Source organism: Mobula hypostoma, chromosome 1 (assembly GCF_963921235.1).
Source record: "Mobula hypostoma chromosome 1, sMobHyp1.1, whole genome shotgun sequence".
NCBI classification, from domain to species: domain Eukaryota; kingdom Metazoa; phylum Chordata; class Chondrichthyes; order Myliobatiformes; family Myliobatidae; genus Mobula; species Mobula hypostoma.
The window spans coordinates 65,792,780-65,814,041 of NC_086097.1; the positions used below are offsets into that span (position 1 = coordinate 65,792,780).

Below are 21,262 nucleotides of genomic sequence, written 5' to 3' on the forward strand. Positions count from 1 at the left end.
AATTTGATTAACTTGCATATAATCCAAGTATGTTGATATACATTAGGGTCACTAATATTCACTACTAAACTAAAATTGAAATAGTCAGATGGATTTAATTATCAGCTTAAAATATCAGGGATAGCTCATGTTTGAATATTACTTCATACTGCGGAATATATCTGATGAGGGTGAATTAGTAATTTAGTACTTTGCGATTAATTCCCTCTTGTAACAACATTTAAAGATTTTCCTAATTTCATTTTACTGGCTTGCTAACTTTTGCAATTAATTTATTTCTGACCAGAAAAGATACCTATTACTGATCATTCAAATACATATATTGCAATATACTTTGTATTTTTTAGCTTCAAGATCAATTGTCAGAAAATGAAGAAGAAATGGAAGTATTAAAACTGAATCTGGAATTGCAAGATAAAGCAGTAGAAGCTAGAGTGGCAGAAAAGGCTGCAGGTACCTTTTTGTAGAAATTCAGTGGTTTGCTGAATAGATATCTGAAGCTGCTGACATGATACCAAGAGCATTAGCTGTATTTGCTAAAGGTGCAAGAGTTTAAAGTTTTTTTGGCAGTTTTAACAGATACATAAAGTGATGGGATCCTGGTACTAGCAGGCTGGACAGGTTTAACTGAATTCATACTGATATTGGCATTAAATGCATTGTTAACACCATGTCAATTCAATCACAAAAGAAGCTGTTTGTTTTGTTGAAAGGCCTTGAGTCAACATGGGAGAATAATGATTACTAGTGCCTTTACCCTCCATCCAGCAGTTCAAACATTGCTTATTGTTTTAACTGGTTCAAAGCACCACGGCATCTTTTGTTTGGCTGCATTCACACTTATCTACAACTGAGCCTATTCTTACCAAAGTACTGGCTACACAATACAAGCAGAACACAAGCTTTGGTATTTCACATTTAATTATTTAGTCCCCTAACTCATGAGTCCGATGAAAGGCTTTCATTTAAATTACATTCCTCTAGTCTCTTTTATCATATATTAGCTTTTAATTTTTAGCTCTAAAGCTTTTATTGGTTGATCAGTTTCAATCAGCTGTATTTTTGCCTTTCATTTCAATAGATAAGCTGTTCAAAGTTAATGAGTGAACAGGTTATACTGGGAAATAGCTGCTGTTCTGTTTTCCTCAGGTATTTAGTGCAGCACCACTTTAGGTTGTGATTATTAAGCTTTTTAGTGAAGGAAAATTTAGATTCCTAGGGCTATGCAAATAAACGCAAACACGAGGAATTCTGCAGATGCTGGAAATTCAAGCAACACACATCAAAGTTGCAGGTGAACGCAGCAGGCCAGGCAGCATCTCGAGAAAGAGGTACAGTCGACGTTTCAGGCCAAGACCCTTCGTCAGGACTAACTGAAGAAAGAGCTAGTAAGAGATTTAAAAGTGAGATGGGGAGGGGGAGATCCAAAATGATAGGAGAAGACAGGAGGGGGAGGGATGGAGCCAAGAGCTGGACAGGTGATTGGCAAAAGGGATATGAGAGGATCATGGGACAGGAGGCCCAGGGAGAAGGAAAAGGGGGAGGGGGGGTGAAAAACCCAGAGGATGGGCAAGCGGTATAGTCAGAGGGACACAGGGAGAAATGCGTTTTTGATTCCACATCCAATTCCCATTCTGACATGTCTATCCACGGCCTCCTCGACTGTAAAGATGAAGCCACACTCAGGTTGGAGGAACAACACCTTATATTCCATCTGGGTAGCCTCCAACCTGATGGCATGAACATTGACTTCTCTAACTTCCGCTAATGCCTCACCTCCCCCTCGTACCCCATCCGTTTATATACACACATTCTTTCTCTCACTCTCCTTTTTGTCCCTCTGTCCCTCTGTCCCTCAGGCATACTCAGCAAATCTGTGGAATAGTGACTATAAACAGGATCAATAAAACAACAAGTGGAGCATAGAAGACAACAAACTGTGCAAACACAAATATCAATAAATAGCAATAAATTACAAGAGCATGAAGTAACAAGATAGAGTCCGTAAAATGAGACCTTTGGTGTGGGAACAACTCAATAGATGAATGTAGTTATCCCTTCTGGTTCAAGAGCCTGATGTTTGAGGGGTAATTATTGTTCTTGAACCTGGTGGTGCGAGTCCTGAAGCTCTTATATCTTCTACCTGATGGCAGCAGCGAGAAAAGAGCATGGCCTGGGTGGTGAGGATCTTTAATGATGGATGCTGCTTTCCTATGACAGTGTTTCATGTAGATGTGCTCAATGGTTGGGAAGACAAAAGAGTGGACATAAATCCTATCTGCAACCATTCTAGTTCAGACAGAGGGTTGTGGTAACAGGTGAGGTTGGAGGGAGGCTCATATATTGGAGTTATGATTGGCAACAGTGGAACAAATGAAATGGGAATGCTGTCAGAATATGTAGAAAATGAATACTGAAGTATGGAGGTTAATCTTCAATTATATAGCGTTTTGGGACTGCAACTGGAGTAATGTGTACAGTATTAGTCTCTTGGTACAAGAGCTCATCTAGGCTTACTGAGTTATATTCCTTTCTGTCCAGTTCTATCCTGTGTCAGGGGATTCTGGTTCTCTTTTTACCCTGCACCCTTTTCTCTGATTCCCCTCAAACATTAATCATTGCATTTTCTATTTCACAACTTCATGCTGTACTTAAGCAACAACATTTGAAAATGTTTCTATTTCCACATATAAAGTAAAGGCATCCGTTAGTCTTGCGAGACCATGGATCTGTGCCTGGAAAGTCTTCACTCTCCAGGGCGCAGGCCTGGGAAAGGTTGTATGGAAGACCAGCAGTTCCCCATGCTGCAAGTCTCCCCTCTCCACGACACCAATGTTGTCCAAGGGAAGGGCATTAGGACCCATACAGCTTGGCACCAGTGTCGTCGCAGAGCAATGTGTGATTAAGTGCCTTGCTCAGGAACACAACACGTTGCTTGGGCTGGGGCTCGAACTCACGACCTACAGGTCGCTAGTCCAATGCCTTAACCACTTGGCCACGTGCCCACACATACATCGTTATTATAAACCAGTTCTTAGTCAGCATCACCTCTCCTAACCCCACCATCACCTCTGAATAGTAGGCATCTTTCTCATAATCCTTCAGTACTGTCAGACAATATTAGAACATAGAATATTTAACTGCATGAACAGGCCCTTCGGTCCACTGTGTCTGCACCTTCACCTCGACTGGTAGGGCAACCTCATGCCTTATTTTAGTCCTCATGATTTCTTTCTTTAGTGTTCTCTTATATTTCTTATACTCCATAAGTCTCTCATTTGTTCGTACCTGCCTAAACCTTTTTTTTAACCATGCCTCAATCGCTCTTGAAAACGAAGGGTCCCTAAACCTGTCATATTTACATTTTAATCTGACTGGCACACACACGCTTTGTACTCTCAAAGTTTCACTTTTGAAGTCCTTCCACTTACCAAGTACACATCTGCCAGAAAATAGCCTGTCCCAGTCCACACTTGCCAGGTCCTTTCTGATAACATCAGAATTGGCCTTGCTCCAATTGAGAAACTCTACCTGCAAACTTGACCTATCTTTTTCCATATTTAGTTTGAAACTAATGGTATTATGATCACTAGATGCAAAGTGTTCCCCATCACAAACTTCTGTCACCTGTCCTGCCTCATTCTCTAATAGCAGATGAAGTATCGCACACTCTCTCCTTGGGACCTCTATGATCTGATTAAGGAAACTTTCCTGAATACATCTGACACAAACTATCACATCTTGTCATTTTACAGAATGGAAGTCCCAGTCAATATGTGGAAAGTTAAAATCATCTACTATAACAACCTTCTGTTTCTTGCAGCAGTCTGCGATCTTTTTACAAATTTGTTCCTTTAAATCTCGCGGACTGTTGGGTGGTCTATAACATAGCCACATAGCCATATAGTAATACCTTTCTTTTTACTTAGTCCCGCCCATGAAGCCTCACTAGGCAAGTTCTCCCATCTGTCCTGACTGACCACTGCCGTGACATTTTTTCTGATTAATAACCCCTCCACGTTTCATCCTCCCCACTCTGTCGCGCCAAAAATAACGGAACCCCAAATATTTAGCTGCCAGTCCTGCCCCTCCTGCAACCACGTCTCACTAATGGCTATAATTTCAGAATTCCCTGAGCTCATCTGCCTTTCCTACAATACTCCTTGCATTGAAATATATACACAGCTCAGGACATTAGTCACACCTTTTGATTCCTGACTTTGTCTGAGGTCTCAACAACATCTGTCTCCACAACCTCTCCACTATCGCTTCTGACACTTTGGTTCCCATCCCCTAGAACTCTAGCATAACACCTCCCCCCGCCACCCGTGCAAAACTAGCAAACCTTCCAGCTAGGACAGGGGTCCCCAACCTTTTTTGTACTGCGGACCTGTTTAATATTAAAATACTCTTGCTGCCCGGCGACCGGGAGGGGGTAGGGTTGCCAACAGACAACAGTAGCAGTCAAATGCATTGTTTACCCGAGAAAGACTACAATGACCATGAAGCCTTGCGCGGGCACCAGTGCGCATGCGTGAACGTGCGGATTTTTTCACAAATCGTTTTTCGCGATTCTGTTCGGGGGGGGTTGGGGTGTTAATCACGACCAGAATATAGGTGATAAGTGGCTAATACACACAATTTCGTTTCTAAAAGGGTTTATCTAACGAATTTAATATTAAACTCACAGCACATATTTTCCTCGCATGAATACAGTGATAAGTCAATTATCAGGGGAGCTTGAAGTAAGTGTTGAACGAACTTCCAGTAGAAGTGGTGGAGGCAGGTTCAATATTATCATTTAAAGAAAAATTGGATGGGTATATGGACAGGAAAGGAATGGAGGGTTATGGGCTGAGTGCAGGTCGGTGGGACTGGGTGAGAGTAGCGTTCGGCACGGACTAGAAGGGTCGAGATGGCCTGTTTCTGTGCTGTAATTGTTATATGGTCATATAAGTCACTTATAAGTCAATAGCGCCATAACATTTTAAGTAATGTTTGGATATTAAACACACAGCACATATTTTCCCCGTATGAACATATAAAATCATTGCAACACACCAATATCGCTGAATCAGTGGGAGCCCTGGGCTTGTTTCCCTGCAACAAGACGGTCCTATCGAAGGGTGATGGGAGACAGCAATACTCAAAGGGGGTTCCTTATGCCCAGTCTATTCCGCAGATTAGATTTCGTTGCATTCATTGCAGAGATATGTTGGAAATGGAAGCAACGTTTTCAGTGCTTTCGTGGCTATCTCAGGATATTTAGGACTTTGATCCAGAATGCCGGCGGAGATGTTATGCCAAACATACTTTTCAACCTGCCGTCATTTGCAAGCTTGAGGAGCTAATCTCCTTCCCGCGCTGATATGGATGATGCGCGGGTAATGACCTCACGTATGTTCAAGCTCAACAGGGGACGTGACAGGGAATGAAGGAAGGTGCAGCTGTCTCATATCACCAAATCATATAGTTTCCTCGCGGCCCAGTAGCACATGCTTTGCGGCCCGGTGGTTGGGGACCGCTGAGCTAGGATATTACTTCCCCTCCAGTTCAGGTGCAAACTTTCTCTTCTGTACAGATCCTACCTTCTGTAGAGGAGAGCCCTATGATCCAAAAATATGATCCCCTCTCTTCTACACCAACTCCTCAGTCATGTGTTAAACTGTATGATCTTCCTAATTCTGGCCTCACTAGCACATGGCACTTGTAGAAGTTCTGAAGTCACAATCCTGAAAGTCCTGAATTTTAACTTAGCACTAACTCCCTGAACTCACTTTGCAGAACTTCATCACTCTTCCTACCTATGCCATTGGTACCTACGTGGATCATGACCTCTGGCTGCTCACCCTCCCACTTAAGAATGCTGAGAACTCGACCTGAGGTGTCCTGGACCCTGGCATTCGGGAGTCTGTGACTTTCCTCTGTGACGTCATCACCTCCCAACAGTATCTAAAGTGGTATTCCTGCTTTTGAGGGGGATGACCACAGGGGTACTCTGCACTGGCTGACCTGAGTGAACTATGTCTTCTCATGCTTCAGTTTTCTGATTTCCGCTGCTCTCACTAGCTCATTTAGACTTGATCAGATTGTATGTCACCTTGATACCGCGCTAGAGGTGAACATCTCAAGACACTTATTCATTCATTCAGGTGCCTTGCCACTCGGCATGGTTGATCATGTCTCTCCATCCATAACGGTCCCTGACCCTCCGAATTTTAGTTGTTGCCTCCCCTGTTTCTAACCATGATGTTATTCCATCTATCATTTTCATTCTCTGTCTGCCTCTGCTTCTTTTTCCTTCCAGCTTTCCAGTTGTAACTAAATGTTCTAATGTCTCTCTTTGCATGATGTGTCCAAAGATTGCTATTTTCTGATTTTTTTAAGTAATGTACGTTTTGTTTTTGTTCTCTGTGGAACTCCTTCGTTGGTTATCCTGTCCATATATGATATGCATAGCATTCTTCTGAGGAACCACATCTCTGCTGCATTGATTCTTTTTTCCATTGCATTTGTGATGGTCCATCTCTCGCAACCATACATCAATATAGGAAGAATGTAGCAGCTGAGAGTTCTCAGGTGGATGTCAATTGCTTTTTTCTTGTTCATTAGGATGTTTCTCATTTCTGTAAATTCTGTTCTTGCCATCGCTATTCTTGCTTTTATGTCTGTTTTGCATTTGCCATCAGATGTTACCCATGATCCAAGGTACTTGAAGTTGTGAACTTGTTTCAGGATTTCATTTCCCAATATGATCCTACAGTTTGGGATATCAGGTTTCTTTGATATTACCATTACTTCAGTTTTCTTTTTGTTTAAGGTTAGGCCAAGTCTTTTGCTCTCTGTGTTGATGGTAGATACAGGTTTCCCCCGCCATCCGAATGTAGAGCGTTCCTATGAAACAGTTCGTAAGCCGAAATGTCGTAAAGCGAAGAAGCAATTACCATTTATTTATATGGGAAAATTTTGTGAGCATTCGCAGACCCAAAAATAACCTACCAAATCATGCCAAATAACACATAAAACATAAAATAACAGTAACATATAGTAAAAGCAGGAATGATATGATAAATACACAGCCTATATAAAGTAGAAATACTTTTCCACAATCATTACTGAACTGTTCTCCGGAGCGAAAGTCTCACACGAGCGCCGTCGGCAGAAAATCTCACGCAAGCACTGTAGGCAAAAACATGCGCAAGCGCTCTTCAGTAACCTTTAAGCTATGAAGCTGCCAAATCATACCAAATAACACGTAAAAATACACAGCCTATATAAAGTAGAAATAATGTATGTACAGTGTAGTATCACTTAACGGAATTGATTCAGCACCGAGCACACTGATGATGGTGTGTTAGACTGAGTCGTTGGAGTTTGGGTGGTGCAGTGGCCCCCCCACCCTCCAGGCCGCTGAGCGATACATTGCCGCGAAGAACACAGGAGTCCAGCGGTAGCCTGGAGGTACACAGCACATCTTTAAGAAAAAAGCCGAAACAAACATGCTAATTAATTAGGTGCTGCCCATAATTGTTGGCCCAGATCAGTGCCAATTTCCGATTGCGTCGTCTCTGATCTGGGCTGACAATTACGTGTCAGCGGCACCTAATTAATTAGCATGTTTATTTCGGCTTTTTTCTTAAAGATGTGCTGTGTGCCTCCTGGCTACCTTTGCATTCTCTGCGAATCGTTATCTGTCCGTGGCCTGGGGGTTGGGGTGGTGGGACACTGGGGTATCATCTCCTCGCCTGTTTCCATTAGAGCAGGCAGCTCATCTTCTCCTATGACTGCCCGCCTCGATGTCGAAGGTCGAGGTTCGTCGTCTACTGTGGCTGACATGGAAGGCTTCCTTGACTGCTGAGCCTCGCGTATTTTTCTATCACACAGTTCTTTAATAAGGACTCAAACCATCCTGCAAATATCCCCTAAACCGACATACCCTTTCAAAATTAAAGTCGTACTTTATCATTACTCATTCGGTTTCGATTGGTATCCTTTTTTCTTCCAATTGCACCAGCTCTTCATCTGTCAGTTCTTGGTGATGGGATGCCAAAACCTCTTCAACATCATCTTCGTCAGCTTCCGCAAGCCAAACTCACGTTGTCCTTACTTCATTCACCACGATCAAAACGCTTAATTATGTCTAGTTTTACTGTAATTGTAACACCCTTACGAGCTCTTTCAGGCTTTTCCGATACCATAGAACCTCATCTTGCAAACGGCTGCTCACAGGCTCGTGGTTAAGCAATGTTGGCGAGAATCCGGGGGAGAGCGGCTGCTCGGGGCGCGCTGCCTTTTATCGCGCGCTGATTTTTTATAACGCTCTGAATTTTTTTTCGTAACAGTGAAAACACCTTCTGAAAGCGAAAATAGGGTACTAATGTAGGTCTTTCATAACAGTGAGGTTTCGTAAAGCGAACGTTGGAAAAGCGGGGGACACCTGTACTGGTTTCTGTAAATTTACTTCACTGTTTGCTATCAGTACTGTATCATCCGCATAGCAGAGGTTGTTGATATTGTATCCTACTATACTTATTCCAGGTAAGTCTTGTCTGGTTCTCATAATGTTTTCACTGTACGGGGAGAACAGGTCTGGTGATAGAACACAATCCTGTCTGACTCCTCGCCTTATTGGCTGATATTCACCAATCTCATTGTCTATCCGCATGACTGCACTTTGTTGCCAGTAGAGATTCCTGATTATTCTTAGATCTTTTCCGTCGATATTAATATCTTTAAGTATTTTCATGATGACTTGGTGTTTCACACCAAGACTTTTGTGTAGTCAATGAAACAGAAGTATAGGTCTTGTACTTCTATTGACCTTTCGATAATATTCCTGAGAATATAAGTGGCATTTGATGTTTCCTTGCCTTCGACAAAGCCGCACTGTTCTTCACTGATCTCTGGTTTAATTTTGTTTCTTATTCTGAGCATGATGATTCTAAGTAGAATTTTTATGAGGTGGCTCATTAAACTAATTATTCTGTGTTGTCCACACTCTGTTGCACCTGGTTTCTTTGGCAGTGCAATGAATACTGTCTTTAAAAGATCTTCTGGTACTTTGCCTCTGTTGTATATTCTATTCAATAAGATTGTTAATTTCTCTACACCAAAATCTTCTAGCGCTTCATATAGTTCAACCGGAATGTTATCTGGTCCTGATGATTTCCCCTTTTTTCATAACATGTTCCACTTCTTCTTTCAGTATTGCTGGGCCCTCATTGTTGTTGCCGATATCAAAGTTGTCCTCTCGGTCTTTGTCGCCATATAGGTCTTTGATGTATTCTGACTATCTTTGCACTACTTTTCCTTTTTCCATAATTGTAGAGCCGTCTTTTGCTTTTATACATCCTGTTGTTGCCCCACTTTTCTTCCGATTTGTGACCTCTTTGATCTCGTCGTGCATACATTTGCTGATGTTGGTCTTCTGCAGTTGTTCTATTAACTCACATTTGTCCTTAAGCCACTTTTGATTTGCTTCCGTGCACTTGGTTGTTATCTGGGCATACAAGGATACGTAGGCTTTTTCATTTTCGTTACATTTTCTTCTTTGTTCCATAAGATTCAGAATTTCTTCTGTCATCCATTTCTTTTTAGCTTTTTTCTGTTGTTTGGGTATCACCTCTTGTACTGCTTGTGTTATCCTTTCTCTGAGGTTTTCCCATTGCTGCTCTATAATAGTGATGTTTTGGAGAGCCTGGAATTTGTTCTTCACTGTTATTTGGAATTCACTTTTGATGTCACTGTTTTTTCTCAAAAGTCCCAAATTCAGCTTTGACTCTACTCTTGGTCTTTTAAGCTTTCTGAGTCTCAGGTACATCACGCTGATTATTGGTACATGATCACTGTAGCAGTCTGCACCCGGATATGTTTTGCATGATTTCAGAGCATTTCTATACCTTCTCCTTATAAGCACGTAATCAATCTGGTTTCTGGTGTTATCCCCTGGGTTCTTCCATGTCCATAGTTTTCTCAGGTGTTGCTTGAAGACGGTATTACGAATTATATAATCTTTTTCTGTGACCCATGTAGCTAGTTGTTCACCTCTCTCATTTCTCTCACCTATGCCGTAATACCCAATATTGTCCTTGTCCCTGGTCTTGCCTACTTTTGCGTTGAAGTCACCTTGAATAATGGTATTTTCTGAACTTTTACATTGTCTTAATGCCGTTTCGAGTCTGTCATAAAATTGATGCTTTCTTCACTGCTGTCTGCTGTTGGGGCATAAACTTGAATGATGTTAATGTCAAAAGGTTTTGCATGTAGTTTCATAGGTAACATTCGATCTGATGTTGTCCAATAGCCTTTTATTTACAAGCGCTTGTATTTTGCATGTTCTTCATCTAACATAATTCCAACACCTTGTTCATGTATTTCTCCTCCTGAGTAAATGATGGTATATCCCTCTGAGCTTGTTTTACCAGCTCCTTTCCACCTCATCTTGCACATGCCCTAGATTCGCTGTTTGATGTTGTCTAGTTTACCAGGTTGTTTAAGGGTTCTTACATTCCAGGTTGCTAGTCTGATCTTATTTGCTTTAAATCTGCCGACAGTCGCTGGATAACGGTCGAGGTTCACCTGTGGCACATGAGATCCTGTACCAGATGAGGCTCCTTCGGTGAAGGCTCCATTCACATCTTTGAGCTGAGACTGTAGTTGATTTGAGTTTATGATTTTACAAGGGAGGAATACTGAAGTGGTTTCCCATTGCCTTCTTCAGTTGCAGTGTCCATACTGGACGGGTAACCCTGGCCATTGATCAGCAGATTCATCTGCCCAGTGTTTTTAGTTTTACAACCATAAATTCCAATTGTAGAATCTGTTTGTAAAACCATTCACCACCTGCAAACCATCGCTTCACATGACCCTGATTGGGAGGCTAAACAGGTACTACACCTTGCCCAAGGGTGACCTGTAGGCTATCGGACAGAAGGAGCGCCTTACACCTCCTTTTGCTGAGCAATTGCACAGCACCGACAGTTATTAGGATCAGCTTTTTCCAATTCTACATTGTCACCTTTGTTCATTCCTTAGTCAGCTATGACAGTGGTCCCCAACCACCGGGCCACAAAGCATGTGCTACCGGGCCGCAAGGGAACGTTATGATTTTGAAACGATATGAGTCAGCTGCACCTTTCCTCATTCCCTGTCACGCACTGTTGAACTTGAAATAACCTACCAAGTCATACCAAATAGCACATAAAACCTTGGTTTTGACAAGGTCCCACACAGGAGATTAGTGTGCAAACTTAAAGCACACGGTATTGGAGTATGGAATTGATGTGGATAGAGAATTGATTGGCAGACAGGAAGCAAAGAGTGGGAATAAACGGGACCTTTTCAGAATGGCAGGCAGTGACTAGTGGGGTACCGCAAGGCTCAGTGCTGGGGCCCCAGTTGTTTACAATATATATTAATGATTTAGACGAGGGAATTAAATGCAGCATCTCCAAGTTTGCGGATGACACGAAACTCGGCGGCAGTGTTAGCTGTGAGGAGGATGCTCAGAGGATGCAGGGTGACTTGGATAGGTTAGGTGAGTGGGCAAATTCATGGCAGATGCAATTTAATGTGGATAAATGTGAAGTTATCTACTTTGGTGGCAAGAACAGGAAAACAGATTATTATCTGAATGGTGGCCGATTAGGAAAAGGGGAGGTGCAACGAGACCTGGGTGTCATTGTACACCAGTCGTTGAAAGTGGGCATGCAGGTACAGCAGGCGGTGAAAAAGGCTAATGGTATGCTGGCATTCATAGCAAGAGGATTCGAGTACAGGAGCAGGGAGGTACTACTGCAGTTATACAAGGCCTTGGTGAGACCACACCTAGAGTATTGTGTGCAGTTTTGGTCCCCTAATCTGAGGAAAGACATTCTTGCCATAGAGGGGTACAAAATTCACCAGATTGATTCCTGGGATGGCAGGACTTTCATATGACGAAAGACTGGATCGACTAGGCTTATACTCTCTGGAATTTAGAAGATTGAGTGGGGATCTGATTGAAACATATAAAATTCTAAAGGGATTGGACAGGCTAGATGCAGGAAGATTGTTGCCGATGTTGGGGAAGTCCAGAACGAGGGGTCACAGTTTGAGGATAAAGGGGAAGCCTTTTAGGACAGAGATGAGGAAAAACTTCTTCACACAGAGAATGGAATTCTCTGCCACAGGAAACAGTTGAGGCCAGTTCATTGGCTATATTTAAGAGGGAGTTAGATAAGGCCCTTGTGGCTAAAGGGATCAGGGGGTATGGAGAGAAGGGAGGTATAGGGTTCTGAGTTGGATGATCAGCCGTGATCGTACTGAATGGCGGTGCAGGCTCGAAGGGCTGAATGGCCTACTCCTGCACCTATTTTCTATGTTTCTATATTAAAACCTAAAATAACACTAACATATAGTAAAAGCAGGAATGATACGATAAATACACAGCCTATATAAATTAGAAATAGTGTATGTACAGTGTAGTTTCACCTAACAGAATCGGGAAGATTAGGCCAAAACCGATTTGTAGAAAAAAATCGGCACATACACGCACGTCACGTATGCGCACATCACGCATGCGCACTCAGGTGCCCGTGCAAGGCTTCATGGTCATGGTAGTCTTTCTCAGGGTAAACACAAGTGTCCCGTATTTGACTGCTACTTTTGTCCCTTATTTGGGAGCGAGAAAATTGCAACCCTACTTGAACACCCCCCGCACCCCGTCGGCCAATCCGCAAGAATATTGTCAATATTAAACCGGTCCGCGGTGCAAAATAGGCTGGGGACCCCAGTGCTATGAAGTCCTCATTTATTTATTTGTTTCTCCAGGTTTTACTTTTCTAATGCATACCTGGCCAGACTTTTTTGCACTGTTCTCTAAATAAGCCTTTAAATAATCCAAAATTCTGCTCTTTGTGTTCAAAGTCTCTCCATATCCTTTTCACCTAGTATCCGACAGTGGTTCCTGGTTAAGTAACATTTGCTCACACCCATCCACTCTCTCAAGTCAATTAATCAATCAAATGCCTATTATGCTGCTGGCATTTAGGGCAGCACTCTCTCAAGTACTTTGGGTATAATCTTTCCATTATTATTGACTCTGCCTGCAATTTCCAGGTTTCTAAAATCAGAAATTTCTTCCCTGAATTGGACCTCTACTTCTCTTCACTTTTTCAATGCTTCAAAACATACTACTTTAAGCAAGCTTGTTGCTCGTTATCAAATGTTAATGTTATTATGATACATCTTAGGATGTTTTACTATGCTGGAAGTACAATATAAGGAGAAGCTGGTTGCTGAGTCAATCAAGAATATGTTTCCAAAATCCCTCCTGGAAGTTTACAAGGTTCAAAAACTAAAATACAATAAACCTTCTTATAAAGTTTTGCTTTAAAGGTAAACATGTTACTTGTAATCATGCCAGAAATAAAACGTTATTTTCAAGTTAAATCAAAGATAATACTGATGCCTTTTTAAAAATATTTTGGAACTTTCAACTGTTTCTGGATTTCTTTATTAACCATTGCCAAAATTTCAATTGGATAGTGTTCACTTAGGCTTGTTTTTCTTTTCACCAGTTGGAATGCCTTCTTTGTGTTGTTGTTGGAGGGGCTATCTTCAGTGTCTGCACATTGTTCGGCTATCCATCTTTGCTTTGCTTCCTTCATTTCCCTCCTGATTTCCTTGTTGATTTTCCTGTATTCTGTTCTTCCCTCTGCTGTGTTTTTATCTTTCTTTAATTTCCTTCTTGTGTCACACATATCCAGTATCTTGTTAGTAACCCATGGTTTAGACTTGCAGCGGCTTTTCCCCAGAATCTTGCTTGCTGTTCCCGTCATCACTGCGTTAAAGTTATTTGTGGTGGTCTCCAGGTCTTCATCAAAGAGGAGTATTGGTGCAAACTTCCCTCCAATTGCTGCCTGAAATTCTTCAGGGATGACGGGGTCTTTCAGTTTTTCAAGGTCGAATCTCAGCTGGCTGTTTTTTGGCTTGTTGATTCTCTTCAAGTGCACTATGATGTTCCTCGTGACAAGGTCATGGTCACTGCCCATGTCTGCTCCTGGGAATGTTCTGGTCTTCGGTCTGTTCACACCAGATTTGTGCTGTCTTTGCACCAGGATGTAGTCAATCTGGTGATGTTAACCATTGGGGGCATGCCAGGTCCATCTTCAGGATACTTTGTGCTCTCCAAGTGTGTTTGACAGTACCGTGTTGTTATCACTGGCAAATTCCAGCAGGCGTAGTCCCATCTGGAGGTGTAATTGCATGAGGGGCCGATGAGATCCGCCCACTCATCTTGTGCGTCTCTGCCCACCTTGGCAGAGGTGACTATCCAATCATGCGTGAAGAAGTTGAAGTCGCAATAAGATCACTGAAATGCGGGAAGTCAGCAAGAGTTAACGACATCCCTGCTGAACTACTGAAACATGGAGGAGAGGCCACAATAAACATGCTTATCACCATCTGCAATAAGATCTGGCGGACAGGTGAATGGCCGACACCTTGGACTCAGTTGCTGATCAGTTGCTGATCAAGAAAAGCAATCTCCAACTTTCCCAGAAGTACTGTACCATCAGTTTGATCAGCCATGTAAGCAAGGTAATGCTCAGAATCATCTTGAACAGACTGAGACCTCAGGCAGAAGACATCATTGTCGAGGAACAAGCAATCTTCTGTAAAGGCAGAAGCACCACTGAGCAGATTTTCAACCTCCGCATCCTTGTGAGAAACACCTTCAGCACCAGAGAAAGTTCTACCACGTCTTCATAGGCTTCAGGAAGGTGTTTGACAGAGTCTGGCAGGATGCCTTATGGGCCACCATGAAGAAATTCAACATGGGGCAGAAGCTGATTCATACAATCCATCAGCTTTACGCCAAGGCAACCAGTGCAGTGCTCGCTCAGGGCACCATCGGGGAGTGGTTCCATACCTCTGTAGGGGTCCGTCAGGCCTGCCTCCTCTCCACCAGTCTCTTCAACGTCTTACTGGAATGAATCATGAGTGTTGCCCTTGAAGATCATGTGGGCACAATCAGCATCGGAGGGAGCAACATCACTGTTAGAGTGAGTTTTTGGGTAAATGATTCATTTACACAAATGACTTTGGCCACCAGTCTTCTGTTTGACAAAGTACTGTGGATTGAGTTCACAACAATGCATTTCCTAAAAGCTGTGAATATCGGAATACTAACTAGATGCTGCAGATGGAAGTGTGAAGTTCACAGGTAGTTTCGAAGACAGCCTTATCTATACTTTATAAATATTAATTGTCCTCTATGTTAGCACGTAAAATACCAAATAAATGTATTGTGGATTTGACTTGTACTCCTAAAGGCTGTGAGTACCAACCCAGACATGGTGGCGTCGGGAGGAAAGGATGAAGTCAGAAGGTGTGATGTTTTGTATGTAGCTTCAAAAGAAAGCATTGTCTATGCATTGTCTATAACTTTGTAAATAGTGATTGCCCTTTGTGTTTAGCATATAAATATCGAGCCCACATTGGGCTAGCAAACCTTTCCACCAAAATTGTCTCTGTCCGTATGATGCCTGCTGTACCTTGTGTCGAATAAAGAAGCTGCTTTGTACCTACTCTGTCTCTCCGGTGATTTCATCCACGCCACAACAATCACAAACCTAAGATTTGCTGACGACATTGATGGACTTGCAGGAAAAGAGGACGTACTGGCCAACCTGGTCAGCCATCTTGACAGAGCCTCCACAAAGTTTGGAATGGAAATAAGTGCCGAGAAAACCAAGCTCATGGCAAATGCCAGCGGTGCCATCACAACAGACATCTCAGTCCATGGTCAGAAACTTAAGACAGTGCAGCAGTTCAAGTACCTTGGGACAATCATCAGTGATGAAGGATCAAGACCAGAAGTCCTGGCAAGAACCGCACAGACAATGACTGCACTATCCAAGCTCAAGACAATATGGAGGGACAGCAACATCACCATGAAGTACAAGATCAGACTCCTGCGTGCATTAGTGTTCTCCATCTTCCTGTACGCATGTGAGACATTGACCCTCACAGCAGAGCTACAGAGGAAGATACAGGCATTGGAAATGAGATGCTATGGCAACATCTTGGGCATCTTATACCTGGACCACATGGCCTTGCAAAGACCGTTCTACAAGGAACTGTGGAGGGGAAAAGAAGGAGAGGTAAACAGAGGAAAAGATGGACGGACAACATTAAAGAATGGACAGGGAATACATTTGCAGTGACCCAGGCTCTGCCCCACAACCGCGACAGATGGAACAGACTACTGCAAAGCATGATGGCGCCCCGACAACTCCACCAGGAGTTAAGGGCACAAGGAAAGGAAAGTAAGGAACATTTCAATGTAAATCTTGGGCAGTGTGTACATTGTAACTTGGTTTAAGGTAACTTGCAAATTTTCTTTGATTTAAGTAGCTCATTGTTGAATTGTATTTAAATGAGACATTCATGCAGAGAGAAGTACTTGCTATGTAATTTACTTATTTTCCCACAACTTTTCTATGTTATTTAGTACAATTTCCTTCCCACCCCCTAAACAAACAGGTGACTCCATAGATCCTGCAATAAATGCACAAGTGGATCTCACAATAGAATTTGCATTGATGTCTGTCAGGAATATTGTATTCTAATAAAGTCCCCTGACACTGGCTACAACTGGTTAGAAAGGAATGTAACTTGGCAACCCTAGTTCCAGCACTTATACAAGACCAACACAGCACTCCAGCTGCCGTCCCGTCAGAACACTATCTAACTGAAGCATAACCTCCATTCATTGGTGTTCATATTCTGATAGCATTTCCAATAATTTGTTCAACCTTACATACTAGTCTTTTGCAGATTATGCACTTGAACTCTCAGATAATGCTGCACCTTAGTTCTGTAATCTCTCATTTTTCAGTTTTTATTACCATAATGGACAATTTGTAGTTTTGAATATTATAATCCATTTCTGGATCTTTGCCCAATCTATATCTCATTTATAGTCATCAAAGACTTCGGAACTGTAATGTGGCAAGTAAATAATTACTTAACTTCACCTGCACTAAGAATGCTGTTTGTTAATCTGCTCTTGCAAATTTGTGTCTTGAACATTTATATCCTTGATTTTTAGATGGATAGTTTTTACCCTGTCTTTGCTCCCTTCCCTTTGCAGATACATTGACTTCACTGCAACACTATTTTTGTTGGTATGTCATTCTCAGCAGTGCTTTTTCATCTAACAATCTTGTCTTCTATTCTGAGAACAACTTTCACTACCCTAGTCCAGATATTTCATGTCAGGGGTAAGATCATATTAATGATTAACAATATTCATTTGATTACCACAGATGTCTTTATTACATAGCATTAGAAAGAATGTGGATTCTGATGATGCTGTTCTATCCATAAGATGTCCTAATGGGCTCATTTGCAGTTAATTTTTTTTTGAATTACATGGTTTTTCTATAGACATAAGTTTCAAACAATTTGTTCAGTGCATGTTTCTATACACAAAGTAACAAAGTATAACCAACAACAGCAACTTGCATTTATATAGCACGATTAACAGAGCATACAGCTGAAGGCACTTTACAGGAACCTGTCAGATGGGGCTGTCCCCCGTGTTAAAGTAATTTTTGGGTTTAGGTCAAATGCCCGATATCTGGACACCTCCGTAAAGAACCAAGCTGCCAGAATGTTATTAAGTATAATGTGAGCTGCTTTAATTGCCTGGTAGCACTCACATCTACAATGATGAAATGCTTTGAGAGGTTGGTCATGACTAGAATGAACTCCTGCCTCAGCAAGGACCTGGGCCCACTGCAATTTGCCTATTGCCACAATAGGTCAACGACAGACGCATTCTCAATAGCTCTTCACTCAGCCTTAGACCACCTGGACAATACAAACGCCTATGTCAGGATGCTGTTCATTGACTATAGCTCAGCATTTAACACCATCATTCCTACAATTTTGATTTATAAGTTACAGAACCTGGGCCTCTGTACCGCCCTCTGCAATTGGACCCTTGACTTCCTAACCGGAAGACCACAATCTGTGGGGATTGGTGATAACATCTCCTCCTCACTGGCGATCAACAGTGGTGCACCTCAGGGGTGTGTGCTTAGCCCACTGCTCTACTCTCTCTATATCCATGACTGTGTGGCTAAGCACAGCTCAAATGCCATCTATAATTTTGCTAATGATACAACCACTGTTGGTAGAATCTCAGATGGAGACAAGAGGGCATACAGGAGTGAGATATGCCGACTGGTGGAGTGGTGTCACAGCAACAACCTTGCACTTAACATCTGTAAGACAGAAGAGCTAATTGTGGACTTCAGGAAGGGTAAGACAAAGGAACACATACCAATCCTCATAGAAGGATCAGAAGTGGAGAGAGTGAGCAATTTCAAGTTCCTGGGTGGCAAGGTCTCTGAGGATCTAATCTGGTCCCAACATATTGATGCAGTTATGAAGAAGGCAAGTCAGCGGCTATACTTCATTAGGAGTTTGGAGAAATTTGGTATGTCAACAAAAACACTCAAAAACTTCTGCAGATGTACTGTGGAGAGCACTTAGTCAACTCTATCTTGGGTACTAGCCTACAAAAGTACCCAGGACATCAGTGTCTCAGAAAGACAGAGTCCATTATTAAGGACCACAGCACCCAGGGCATGCCCTTTTCTCACTGTTACCATCAGGTATGAGGTACAGAAGCCCAAAGGCACACACTCAGCGATTCAGAAACACCTTCTTCCCCTCTGCCATTCAATTCCTAAATGGACTTTGAACCCGTGAACACTCCCTCACTTTTTCTGTTTTGCATGATTTTTAATCTATTCAATATACATATACTGTAATTGATTTACTTATTATTGTTATTTTTCTTCTTCTATAATTATGTATTGCATTGAACTGCTGCTGCTGTTAACAAATTTCATGACACCTGCCGGTGATAATAAACCTGATTCTGATTCTGAATGGTAGAACTAGTGTCCTCTCTCCATTCACTTCTAGTACTTTTTTCTTCCTATCATGCTTTTTCATTTTCAATGCCACTTGTTATTATACTGTATCTCCAAAAGCCAGTGCCTCAGGAAGGTGACATCCATCATTAAGGAGTTGCCCTCTACTCATTATTACCACTGAGGAAGAGGTACAGGAGCCTGAAGACATACTCAACATGTTTGGAATAGCTTATTCCCCTCTACTATCAGATTGCTGAACATTACTTAGCCATTCCTGTTTTGTACTATTTATTTTGTGTTTTTTTTGTAACATAGTACTTTTTATGTCTTGTACGCTACTGCTGACACAAAACAGCAAATTTCACAACGTATGTCAATGATGATAAACTTGATTCTGATATTTAGGCAAAATAGGCAAAATTGACTGAAGGGTGCCTGTAAAAATATAATCTGTTCAACACCAAGGAATGGCCTGTACATATTCAAAAAGCCAAGTTTTAAAGATTGCCTTAGAAGCTAAGAGAAAAATAGAAAGTCTTAGGGGTTTAGAAACTTGACAGCAAAAGATAGGGCCTTCAGTATGGTATGACTGGATTTGGGAATGATAGGGGCAGAATAACAGCTGCACAGCCAAGAGAGAGAGAGAGAGGACTGGAAGAGATTATAATTTTGGCCAAAAGTGAGTTGGAATTATTTGGTAATCCAAACTAGATTTCTTGATTCATAATAGTCTTAAACTCGCCAATCACCAGCAACTAAATTCATTCTTACCTGGGGTAACTCGGAGTCAGACAACTCAAAAATTGCCCCTTTAGCCCATCATAATCATGCTGATCAACTCCAGGGGCAATGTTCCTCAACTGTCCTGCCCTTAACTGACCATTGAGACATCTGCATTGCATGGCCTTTTTGGCTAAAATTGGCCAACAGAATTGCATTGATCTCAAAATGCCCATCAACATAACTGGCTGTTGGAAAATTAATTTTTGTTTGTCACATTCATAAACATTCAATACTATTTTAATAAATAAATATGCTATCAGAAGTTTTTTCTAATTCATGACAAAAATGCAAACCAATTATTTTTTAAAATAATTAAACATTAAAAGCATGACAAAGTGCTTAATTTTAAATTATTCCAAGGAACTTAAAAAAATCACAAAGGACCTTTTACTTGCCCTTCTCTGACACAGCCATTCTTCTCTTTTCAAATGTAAGGATTTGCAGTTCTTGCATCAGATATCTCGTTCCCCAGGAGCAGTGGGTGAATTTTGCATTGCTGGGAAAGAGCAGTGGAAGTTCACTAGACTAATTCATGTGATGGCGGCACTGTTATTTGAAGCAGGATTGGTTCAAACAAGTCGGCATTCGATGTAGTTTAGAAGAATGAGAGGAAATTGCATTGAAATGCAAAAAAAATGTCAAATATGGCTTGACAAACTGCATTTAGAGAGAGAGTATTTCTCCTGCTGGGAAATCTTAAATTGTGGATCACAGTCTCAGGATGACGGGTAAGATGCTAAAGACTCAGATTAGAAGAAATTTTCTTTACCACAAAATGCTGTAGAGACCAAGTTGTTAAATATTTTTATGAAGGAGTTGGATTTCCTGACACAAAGTACATCAAGGAGTGTGGGGAGAGTAGGGAAATGTAGTATTAAGATACACAATAGGCCACAATTGATTTGAATGGGAATGGTAGCGCAAATCTGAAGGGTTTAAGTGTCCTCATCCTTCACCTATTTCTCTATGATATGGTTCTGTAATCTGTTGCCGCATTTTCTTACTATGGGTGCAAGGATGCACCAGTCACACCTACCAATTCTACCAAAGTCAATGCAGATCGGAATAGTTCTTTGATAGTTTGGAAATGCATCTAAAGCTCTTTAAAACTATAATTATTTCATAATTCATTTGCTGTAGCCGACAGCCAGTCTGTCAAGTGCAAATCTATTCATATCTCACAACACTTGTTAATTGATATGTATTTTCTCATTGGCTGCCTTTGTTTTCATAGTTTTAGTTGAAGAAATATATCGTGCACAAAGTGAACGGGATGCAGCTGTTATGTCCAGACTCCGTCTAGCCAATGAGGAAAGAGATGAAGCACTTTTGAAAAGTAAACAGCTGGAACAGGCCTTTGAGGGGTATGTGTGTCAAATTTTTTTTTATTTTTCAGACATAAGAGTAATATTCTGAATTAAGCTGGAACTGATACAAGTGCACTCCTTGCAGAACTCCCAATTAATTAGTGTACTTATTTTTACTGACATCCTCGATCCAGATAAATATTATACTCAGTGCCAAAGGTATTCAATGATATGGCT

General features: G+C 41.6%; 1 protein-coding gene across 4 annotated transcripts in view; it reads left to right on the forward strand.

The window, feature by feature from the left end:
• Positions 1-21,262, forward strand: part of mipol1 (mirror-image polydactyly 1) — a 414,667-nt gene that overhangs the window by 167,820 nt on the left and 225,585 nt on the right. For all 4 annotated transcript variants that reach the window (XM_063050030.1, XM_063050040.1, XM_063050047.1 and 1 more), the window contains exons 5-6: positions 348-453; positions 20,953-21,082. In XM_063050030.1, coding sequence (XP_062906100.1) covers positions 348-453; positions 20,953-21,082 — 236 coding nt within the window. The remainder of the gene's footprint in view (positions 1-347; positions 454-20,952; positions 21,083-21,262) is intronic.